The sequence below is a fragment of the Halichoeres trimaculatus genome, unplaced genomic scaffold (assembly GCF_033239565.1).
Source record: "Halichoeres trimaculatus isolate MK-OKI-2021-1 unplaced genomic scaffold, fHalTri1.1 fHalTri1_scaffold_6, whole genome shotgun sequence".
NCBI classification, from domain to species: domain Eukaryota; kingdom Metazoa; phylum Chordata; class Actinopteri; order Labriformes; family Labridae; genus Halichoeres; species Halichoeres trimaculatus.
Window position 1 is genome coordinate 20,774,113 of NW_027437184.1, and position 10,900 is coordinate 20,785,012.

At 39.2% G+C, this 10,900-nt stretch overlaps 3 protein-coding genes across 3 annotated transcripts; all 3 read left to right on the top strand.

Annotated features, from left to right (window-relative positions):
* The first annotated feature begins 52 nt into the window (after nt 1-52).
* Nucleotides 53-1,024, top strand: LOC141791773 (olfactory receptor 1E16-like). The gene has a single exon (XM_074672420.1). It carries the CDS (start codon nt 53-55, stop codon nt 1,022-1,024), a length of 972 nt encoding a protein of 323 aa, XP_074528521.1.
* Nucleotides 1,025-4,399: 3,375 nt separating this feature from the next.
* On the top strand, nt 4,400-5,380 carry LOC141791779 (olfactory receptor 1-like). Its single transcript, XM_074672425.1, has one exon. It carries the CDS (start codon nt 4,400-4,402, stop codon nt 5,378-5,380), a length of 981 nt encoding a protein of 326 aa, XP_074528526.1.
* Nucleotides 5,381-7,245: 1,865 nt separating this feature from the next.
* Nucleotides 7,246-8,226, top strand: LOC141791845 (olfactory receptor 1-like). Its single transcript, XM_074672507.1, has one exon. It carries the CDS (start codon nt 7,246-7,248, stop codon nt 8,224-8,226), a length of 981 nt encoding a protein of 326 aa, XP_074528608.1.
* The last annotated feature ends 2,674 nt before the right edge of the window (nt 8,227-10,900 follow it).

Here is a 10,900-nt window from a genome sequence, read left to right on the forward strand (position 1 = left end):
CGGAGCGGATCTCTGCTGAAACCAGTGTGAGAGATTTTGAAAAAGATTTAAAATGGAGTTTTTTAACTCCGGTCTGGGAAGGAACATCACTTTTGTGCGTCCTGCATATTTCATCATCAGTGGGTTTATTGGCATACCTAATGCAAAGTATTACTATGTCTTTATCTTTTTAATTTTCATTGCTTCAGTCCTGGGAAATATGGCTGTCATGATTGTTATCATTTTTGATCATAGTTTGAGATCTCCAAAATACATTGCGGTGTTTAATCTGGCACTGGTGGACCTGTTTGGGAACTTTGCCCTGGTGCCTAAACTTCTTGATGTTTCTTTGATGAACCATACCTCCATCCGCTACAACGACTGTTTGACTTACCTGTTTTTCTGCTTTCTCTCCCTTTCAATGCAAGCTTTTAATCTGGTTGCCCTGTGCTATGACAGGCTGGTAGCCATCATTTTTCCTCTTCACTATCATGTTAGAGTGAACCAAAAGTTCATGTTGGGATTGATCATTTTTTTCTGGGTGTTTTCTGTCTTTGTGGTACTCATAGCTGTTGGCCTTCTCACAAGACTGTCCTTTTGTAAATCAGTAATTATTAGAAGCTATTTCTGTGACCATGGTCCACTCTACAGGCTCGGCTGCAATGATGTCACCCCAAGTAGAGTAATTAGTCTTGTGTTATCAAATTTAATTCTTTGGATTCCACTCATATTCATCTTGGCATCTTATTGTGCTCTTGCTTATGCTCTTGTAAAGATTACCACACCTAAGGAGAGAATGAAGGCCTTTAAAACCTGCATAAGTCATCTTCTATTAGTGGCAATTTTTTACCTCCCTATGATATTTGTTTATCGTTTCGGCACAGTAATCCATCCAAATGCCAGAATCACCATCATGTCTCTTGTGTCTGTTATTCCCCCGATGTTGAACCCCATTATTTATGTTCTGCAGACACAAGAAATACGACAGTCTTTGAAAAAGTTTACGCAAGTCAAATCTCAACTAAAAATTTCCACAGTTGATTAATAATGATGTATTTAGCTTATTGTTGTGTTTTTAGGTTTATGTATGCAATTGAAATGTTAAGCTTTTTACAGACACTCCCCCCCAAGCAATGCTCATGGTTGTAGGTGCATTTATATCTGTACTGTGCTCCAGTTTTCATGTTAGTTGTATGTATAGTGTTTGGGTTACTGTCGTTATTGAAGAATTAAGTTCACATGATTCTAGAGTGACTTTATGTGCTTACATTTTTGTACTTTAGTAAGCTGCTACTTATATTAAAATTAATGTTGAATCATTTTAAATAAGTGTACTTTTGTGACTGAAATCATGTCCAACATCATTTCTTGTCTGTGTTGCTTTCGTTTTTATTAATTGATGAAATGTTTAATGTTGTTACAGTGAAAACAGTCTGGACAATAAACAAACTGCTGCAACATACAAACTGATCCTCTTTTGTTTCACAGGATTTTATTGTTTCTTCTCTGTGCTTCCTCACATGTGTAACCTTTGGTGTGGGTCCACAATTCACCTAGATGTGGAGCCAGCAGCTTTTACATCTTTGATAAATAAGCTGTAATCATGGCCTGCCAAAGTAAAATTTCACACAAGTAGTATGAATCAGGCCCTCTTTTCATTTTGGTTTAGTGCACACAACGTGAAGTAATTGCTGAATTTTGATGATTATTACTTAATTTTGTTGATTTTCCCTTTATGTACAGTCCAACTTAAAGGGCACATTGCAGGTTAAAGACAACAGTTAAGCAATTGATAGGAAAATAAATTAAAAATAATATTTTGGAAGAAAATCTGAAATTATAAACCACAGGGTCTCCTGGAGATATTTCAGTCCGTTTATTTTTTTATTTCCGCATTAAAAACCGACATTTGAATGTGACGCTGCAGAGAGGAATCCTGCTGCTTCTGCCTCTGTTTAACATTGATAAACATAGATCCGACTGTCACTCCTGTCGATGAAGAGGAAGAAAATCTCAATTTCTATCCATATGATGGTCCTCTGGGTTATAATTATGAGCCTATTAGGAAAGATTGAGACCAGGAACATGGCAGGATTAAGAGGCATAACAGCTATGTGAGAGCAGTGGAGTTGTGGTGTGAGGGAAACCAGTGGAGAATGGAGCAGGTGTCCGATGAGTGAGCGCTGTTAGCTAGTGCTATGTAGCCTAATGCTGTGTTCACACCAGTGTATTTAAAGTTTAAAATCAGATACAATTACTTAAAAAAATAAGTGGTATGTGTAAGTGCTGATCATTAAGCAACTCACTCACGCACTTTGAGCCATCATGAAGCTCATAGAATAGAATAGAATAGAATAGAATAGAATAGAATAGAATAGAAAATACTTTATTTATCCCCGAGGGGAAATTCAGGAGTCACCGCAGCATTTAAGAAAACAAAAGTAAGAAAGTGTATCGAAAGTGCAAAAAGGTCCATAAGAAATTAGATGACGACATCCCGTCCACCACTCTCCAGCCCAGCCAGTCTTCACCTCCACAGGGTCCAGGACCAAGCCTCCCCAGCAGTCTGTTCAGTCTCTGTCTCCTGGATCCTGTCTGCTCACAGCAGGCGAAGCTCCTCCGATGTGTCGCCGGCGTCCGATGTCAGCTCCGTCAGCCACGTCCGTGAACAGCACGATGCCGCTGGGTTAGCACAGCTAGCTCGTCCATCCCCCGGAGCTGGCTCCCACGTTCCCAACAACGATGGATGGGAGGACAGGTCCACGTTGTCATCTCCCAGCTCACACCCGAGAACCGGCACGTCGTCCTCACCTCCTCCTCCTCAGCTCGAGGGAAATCATCAAGCCCTACACTAGTTAGCATTGACATGCTACAGGCTGCTAACAGCTAATTTTGCATGTAAACAATGCAGCCATGGTTACATGTAGGATCTCCAGACAAACACAGGAGAAAAGTAGTAAAAAATATCGCCGAAGCCACAAAAAGTTTGGTGTCCGTGACCGACAATGAACCATACAAAGTGATGATCCACTCCAAATACAAAGATTACGAAAAAGAGACGAAAAAAATTACAAGGAACGGACAAAGACGAGAGAGCTGCTGCAACAGGCAGCTACTTGGGTAGCGCCTAGCAACGATATCATAGAGAGAAAGATAAAGATCTATCAGAAGCCTATCCACTTATCTAGAGTCTGGGAGCTGGGCTAGGGGCTGCTTCTGCTGCTATAACTGTTTGTTATGATGTGTTATAAACTCTTATTGCAGATCGCAAGAAATAACCAACTGTAGTGCTTCGTCTTGCATCTGACCCCTAATTCACACATAAAGCATGAGCGCCACGCAGTGCTGCGCACCTTCTGAACCGCTTATCCTGCTCAGGGTAACGGGTGGCTGGAGCCCATCCCAGCTGGTATTGGGCGAGAGGCGGATTGGTCATAAGTCAACCACAGTGCCATGTTAAGAATTAATTTTTAAAAAAATTAACCAGCATTATGCCTTTTAACAGATCTGATTGTGTGCAGCAGCAGAAATAAAATTCAATAAATCTGTGTGTAATGCCTCAACAGAAAGTAAAACTAAATGTTACATACAGTGCTCAAGAAATTTATCAGACCACCTGTCACAAAAAAAAACAACAACAACAAAAAAACAGAACAAAAAACAAACAAACAAACAAACAAAAATAAGGATATCTTGCATCAATGAGTGCTTTATTTCAATCTTTCGTTTCATAATTTTAAAGAGAGGAAAGCAACTGATTTTAAATTTTTTGGCATCAAATTTAAACCAGCACACTGGAATTCTCTGACAAGTCAGAAATTAATCAAGAATTAAGCAACCGCAAATACAATATTTATTCATTTATTTATTTCAATTGAAAGAAAAAGAAGGCCTTCACAAAGTTAGGCAGTGGATTGTTGCATGGCTGCTTGATGCTAATGAATTCACAACAAAATATATGTCAAAAATGCTAATCATAACAAAATTTATTGAATGGAATATGTCATATTAAAAGATGTGTTTTAGGATATCTATCTTATGTTATTGAAGGATATCTTTATGGAACTTTGAATGTGATTAACTTGAAGCTTTGAGACTGTTTGTACCAAATAGAAATAAAAATAATAATAATAATGTGGTGGAAACAGTTAAGTGAGTCCATGCATGTGAATAACAATGACATAAGTGCTGAGACATGTTGAGTGACAGAGAAATCTACTCACAGCGGGACAATAGAAACATATAACTATTAGACCCATCCTAGTTTCAGCAGGTAGTCTCAATAGCACAGCTCACTTGTCTAAGAGGTGACTTTGACTACATCAAACTATTTAAGATTTTTGAATTTCATTGATCTTAAACTAATATTGTTTCCTCCTTCTTAAATCCAGAAATAGGGAAGGTTAAGGCAAGGTTTGTAATGGATCCAGAAGAAAAAGCTGCCTTCATGTTTAATTCTACGTTTGTCCGACCTGCAAGGTTCCATCTTGGTGGGTTCATTGACGTACCTCATGCAAAGTATTTCTATGTGTTCCTGTGTTTTGTCTACATTATGACTGTTCTGGGGAACTGCTTCCTCCTCTTAGTCATATATCTGGTGGAGTCCCTGCATACTCCCAAATTCATGATTGTGTTTAACCTGGCTTTTGCAGATTTATGTGGCAGCACTGCTCTCATTCCTAAACTCTTGGACACCTTTTTGTTTAACAGGAGGTACATTGTCTATGAGGCCTGTTTGAGTTATATGTTTTTTGTCATATTGTTTGGATGTGTGCAGTCATGGACTCTTGTCACAATGGCCTTTGACAGATTCATAGCAATTTGCTTTCCTCTGAGGTACCACACTATTGTTACTAAACCAGCTATAGGTGTGATGCTGCTGTTTTCATGGGTTTTCAGCAGTACCTTTTTGGTTTGTGTTGTAAAGTTCATTGATCGTCTGTCATTCTGTAGATCTGTGGTGGTAAAGACTTTTTTCTGTGATCATTCCCCTGTTTATCACCTTGCATGTAATGACACCTCTTTGAACAGTATAATGTCATTTGTTGCTTTCCTTGCGTTCCTCTGTATACCTCTCATATTGATAGCACTGACATATGTTTGTATTTCAGTTGCACTAAAAAGGATTGCATCTATAGAGGAGAGACTTAAAGCATTCAAAACTTGTACATCTCATTTAATGCTTGTGGCTATTTTCTTTGTGCCAGTTATCAGCAACAAAATAGCATCAGTTGTCGCATACATACACCCTAATGCCAGGATCATCAACTCCTGTTTGACACACACCGTACCAGCATTACTTAACCCTATTATTTACTCTTTAAGAACAGAAGAAGTTCTTAGTGCTATTAAGAAGCTTTGCCATAGAAATACACTAAATGACTCAACAAGAAAATGGTAATTTTTTTATTTTTTATTTTTTTTTTACCAATGCCATTGCGACACATTAAGGAGTGTTATCAAAGTGTAAGTGTCTTTTGCACTTTTACCACGTCTTTTTTACATGTATACTTATTTAATCTCATATACTTTTTTAGACATGATAATGTTGCTACTTTTATTTGACTCATAGTTATGGTAGCTTTACAGTGAAATGATTCCCTGTCCATTTGTTACATGTCTCCTGAATCTTTTGGACAGTTATTTAAACAGCTCACATACTATCCTGGCTTTGTGTCTTATTTTTCTTGGCATAGGCAAACTAATAGCTGAATTTTTATGGATTTTCCCTTTTTGTAATTAACTTAATAGACCTGAGTGTGTGCAGCAGTAGAGACAAAGTTCAATAAATCTGTGTGTAATTCTTCAACAGACAGTAAAATTAAAGGTAACATACAGTGCTTGTGGATCACATCCCTCCAGTTCTGAGGTCTTTACACTGCGGCCTCCTGTTTGTCAGAGGATAGACTTTAAAACACTCCTGTTGGTTTACAAAGCTCTGAATGGACTAGGGCCAAAATATATCAATGATCTTTTGATCCCATATGAACCATCAAGACCACTAAGGCCATCTGGATCAGGTCTGCTTTCAGTCCCCAGAGTCAGAACCAAACATGGAGAGGCAGCATTCAGCTTCTATGCTCCAAATATCTGGAACAAACTGCCAAAAATATCAGGCCTGCTGAAACTCTGAGCTCCTTTAATCCAGATTGAAGACTCACCTTTTAACAGCTGCCCTTTATTAGTGTGTTTTAACAATTTATTTAAATAACTTTTCTTAAAAAAATAAAAATAGAAATAAATAATGCAAAATTTTACATCTCTGCACTGCGACTCTTATCTTAAAATCAGTTTTAAAATCAGTTTTAAATATTTTTTCCCCTTTAATTTAATTTTGTTTCATTGCATTTTATTAATTTTAATCCAGGCTTTAATTAAGTTTTAATTGTTTTCTTTTAATTTTTTCTGTCCGTAAAGCACTTTGAATTGCTTTGCTTACATGTGCAATATAAATAAACTTGCCTTGCCTCGCCTTGCCTCAACAACTATCAATAACCATCTTGCATCATGAAGAGCTTTCATTCCGCCCTTTTATTTAATCTTTTTTTTTTTTTTAAAGGGGGATTTTATACCAAAGTCACCCTTTGTATCACCAAATTCAGTTGCTGGTCACTGGAATTCTCAAAGAAGTCAGAAATAAATCAAGAGTTACACCACCTCTAAGACACAGACTAAGACTAAGAATAACCCCTTCTTCCCCGTCCTTTAGCAAGAGAAGAAAAAGGGCCTTCACACAGTAGGGCAGTTGATACAAGCATTGCTGATAACTATAAATACAACCAAAACAAAATATATGTAAAAATGATGATCACAATATTATATATTCAGATATGGAGTACGTTGCTGAACTGAATATATGAGATATCAGAAACATGTTTTTCAGACGAGTCAGAATTTAAGAATATGTTAATAAACCTCAAAATGTGATTCACTTGACACTTTGCTACTTTTTCTACCAAGATAGAAATAATCATGTTGCGTTAGCAACAGTAAACTGAGCCAATGTTTGAGAATAACAATGACACAAGTGCTGAGACTCACAGGAGACATGTTGCATGTCAGGTGACACAGAAACCTACTCACAGCTGGACCAAGGAAGTGTATAACTATCAGGACATTCACAGTTTGAAACAGCCAGTCTAAACAGTACAGCAGACTTATCTGAGAGGTGAGTTTGACTGCATCAAACTTTTAAGATTTTTGAACTTCATGAACCCTAAAAAATTACTTTTCCTGTTTTCTTAAATCAAGAATTAGGGTGTTGTAATGGCTCCAGAAGAAAAAGCTGCCTTCATGTTTAATTCTACGTTTGTCCGACCTGCAAGGTTCTATATTGGTGGGTTCATTAACGTCCCTAATGCAAAGTATTTCTATGTGTTCCTGTGTTTTGTTTACATTGTGACTGTTCTGGGGAACTGCTTCCTCCTCTTAGTAATCTACCTGGATGAGGCCCTGCATACTCCCAAATACATGATTGTTTTTAACCTGGCATTTGCAGATTTATGTGGCAGCACTGCTCTCATTCCTAAACTCTTGGACACCTTTTTATTTAACAGGAGGTACATCGTCTATGAAGCTTGTTTGAGTGACATGTTCTTTGTTTTACTTTTTGGGTGTGTGCAGTCATGGACTCTTGTCACAATGGCCTATGACAGATTCATAGCAATTTGCTTTCCTCTGAGGTACCACGCTATTGTTACTAAACCAGCTATAGGCGTGATGCTGCTGTTTTCATGGGCTTTCAGCATCAGTTTTTTAGTTTTTCTCATAAAGCTCATTGATCGTCTGTCATTCTGTAGATCTGTGGTGGTGAAAACCTTTTTTTGTGATTATACTCCTGTTGCTCTTCTGGCTTGTAATGACACCTCTTTGAATAACACAATTGCAAATGTTGCTTTCCTTACATTTCTCTGTATACCTCTCATATTGATAGCACTGACATATGTTTGTATTTTAGTTACACTAAAACGGATTGCATCAGGAGAGGAGAGACTTAAAGCTTCCAACACTTGTACATCTCATCTGATCCTTGTGGGTATTTTCTTTGTGCCAGTTATTAGCAGTAAAATAGCAACAGTGGTCACTTACATACATCCCAATGCCAGGATCATCAACTCTTGTTTGACACACACTGTTCCAGCAATGCTTAACCCTATCATTTACTCTTTAAAAACAGAAGAGGTTCTGAATGCTATCAAGAAACTTTGCCACAGAAATAAGATCAGGGGTGTGACCAGAAAGTGGTGAATTTTTTAACATTGCCATGGTGACACATCAGATGTTTTCAAAGCGAAATTGAAGGAACCAGAAAACTACTTCCTGGAAACTACACTAAATTGGAATTATTATGGTTGTGTGTTTTAGGGTTAATAGACTGGTTAATAATTTAAAATATTCCTTTATTTTACTTTGATCATAAATTCCGTTTCTGTTAATCATAAATTTAGGGCCACTTATTGTCGACTCTCCATATTGAGCCCTTGCTTGGTCATAACCTTGACCCAAAACTAACTCTTCCATTAAATGAGTAAAGTAAAATCTGTATTTTGAATTTCAGCAGACAATATTGCTTGTTTGTGGTGAAACCTGGTTAACGGAGGTTGGATAAAACAACACATTTAATTATTTATCCACAGACATTGCTGGTGTTTCAGTGTAAAGTGTGACCCGTTAACTAGTGACTCTTGGCTGTTTATCAACAAGCAGCAACCTCCGGTGTAAAAAAAACAAAATGGGACTGCAAAAATCTGCTGTTTCTTGAGTGTCAGCTTGAGGCTGGCTCTGAACGTACTGGAAGTCACATCCATCCCAAGCCAAAAAAAGCAGTTTTCACAGTACAAATTAACCCATTCACAGCCTGGTTCAAAAAAATGTCTCCTGTCTGAATCGATATGTTTGCTATCAGCACACACTGTAAAGGGGATACATTTTTTTTTAAACTCGGAGGTTCAAAGGATATTAAGATTGTAAGCTTGCCCAATTAGAGACACAGCTCAGCCCATGAGACTGACTGGTGCCCTTTAGCTGTGCTCGGGGCCCCCGTCACTTCCAATATGGCCGGGATAGCCGATCTGCTTCAAAAGTCTGTTTCTGAAACATACAGGTGATGTTGGGGAGACAACGTCCATTAGTTAAACAGTCTATGTTTTTCAGCCGAGAGTCACCAGTTAGCATGGTCGCTATCAACTCCAAAACACTGGTTGCTCTGAAACCGTCAAATCTTAATAGACCTTACATTTGTTGTATAGTATTGTTTCTGAAAACTGTTCAGTTCACACCAGGTGCTGACCACCACACAGCCGCCAGAATCTGTGTGCTGTTGATTCAGAGAAACACAACTTCAGAACCAAAACCAACAAAGACAACCTGTTTGTTCTTTTGTGTGTTGCCTCTTCAGTGTCATGTTGTGACTGATGGTAAATGTTAAATAAACCAATACTCTCTGGTGCTCTTCTGGTTTTTCTGACCACTCAAAGCACTTTACACCTCTAGTCTCTTTCACCCATCCACAGCACATTCACATAATTATGGCAGAGACTTGTACTGTATGGAGCCATCAGATTCAGATCCACACACCACAGACCAACTGTGGGAGCATTTTAAGGTCCAGTGTCTTGCCCAAGAAAACGTTGGCACATGACTGCAGAAGCTGGGATCAAAGTCACGACTTTGAGAGACAAAAACTCAACCATTGAGCCACTGTCAGCTGATATTTTCTTTTCTCTGAGTGGGAAGTCCCTCAAGCTTCGACAGGCTATTTGCCTTATGGACACTGAATGAACACTACTATGGCTGACAAGTAAGAGGACTCCTGGATGTGTGCAGAGACACTCAATATTGCAGAGCCCCAACTTCAACCAGCTCATTACTGCACTAAGAGATGCCTCTAGTTTGGGCCTGGGGGCAGTCCCTCTTAAGGGTGAGGGGACTGCCCAGAAGCAAGTTGCCTATGCCAGCCAGAAGCTCTGGCCCAGAGAAACTACTCAACCACTGAGTTGGAAGCTCTGGCCATGAAACAGGCATTAGAGACCTTAGGCACTATCAAAAGGTAGAAACTTTGTATTGGAGACTGACCACAGAGGCCTTCATTGGTCTCTTGAAATGAGACACTCAAGACTCAATCAACCTTGATGGGTGCTTGAGATGCAGACTTAGGCCCAGTTTATACAACATTTCATCTGAAAATGCTAAAAGACAGTGAAAAAGATCTGCATTTACATGGAAACGCAGAGGGACTAAAAACACTGTAGTAACCATGCTAGGCCTGTAGGTGGTGCTATAACTGTCTTGTCCAGAAGCAGCTGCAGCAGCAGGTAGATCTCCAGGAGCAAAAGTGAAGCAACAGATGCACATTTTGTATAAAGACAGTCAGCAGATTCAGCAGATTGAGCAGCACAAGCACAACACGTTAGATCGCGGTGATCGTAACAACGGTACTGTTGACCTGTTGTATGCTTTTGCGGGAGGCGGATTGTGACGTCAGCGTTTCCACTGAGAACGCCGGCTTACTGTTTACATGGAAACTGTGTCGGCAGCGTTTCAGGAAAATCCCACTCTGGAGGCCATTTTCAAACGTTTGCGGTTTAGGTCGGCTGTAACGCCATTTCCGTGTAATTGCAAGGCTGAAACGCAACAAAACTCTTGCGTTTCACCCTAAAACTGTTGTCAAGTCAATGGCCCCTTACAGATTCAGTGTGAGGTGTCAGCCTGGCCAGGCCAATGTGGTGTTAGACTCCCTGACTCGGCATCTTGATGACAAGCTTTCAGGTAAAGGGGAAATGTGAAAAGGTTACCCCATGCTGTTTAACTAGACCCCTTTTCTCCACAATACCCTGATTATCCCAAGTGAGTTTACCTGTAGCAGCTCGGTGTGGAGTTCCCAGTGTATTTTCTCAGTAAAATGAGTAAATCTTAGTCTTGA

What these genes read in the sequence shown, in the direction of transcription:
- LOC141791845 (XM_074672507.1), top strand. Translation starts at nt 7,246, where the DNA reads ATGGCTCCAGAAGAAAAAGCTGCCTTCATGTTTAATTCTACGTTTGTC.
- LOC141791773 (XM_074672420.1), top strand. Translation starts at nt 53, where the DNA reads ATGGAGTTTTTTAACTCCGGTCTGGGAAGGAACATCACTTTTGTGCGT.
- LOC141791779 (XM_074672425.1), top strand. Translation starts at nt 4,400, where the DNA reads ATGGATCCAGAAGAAAAAGCTGCCTTCATGTTTAATTCTACGTTTGTC.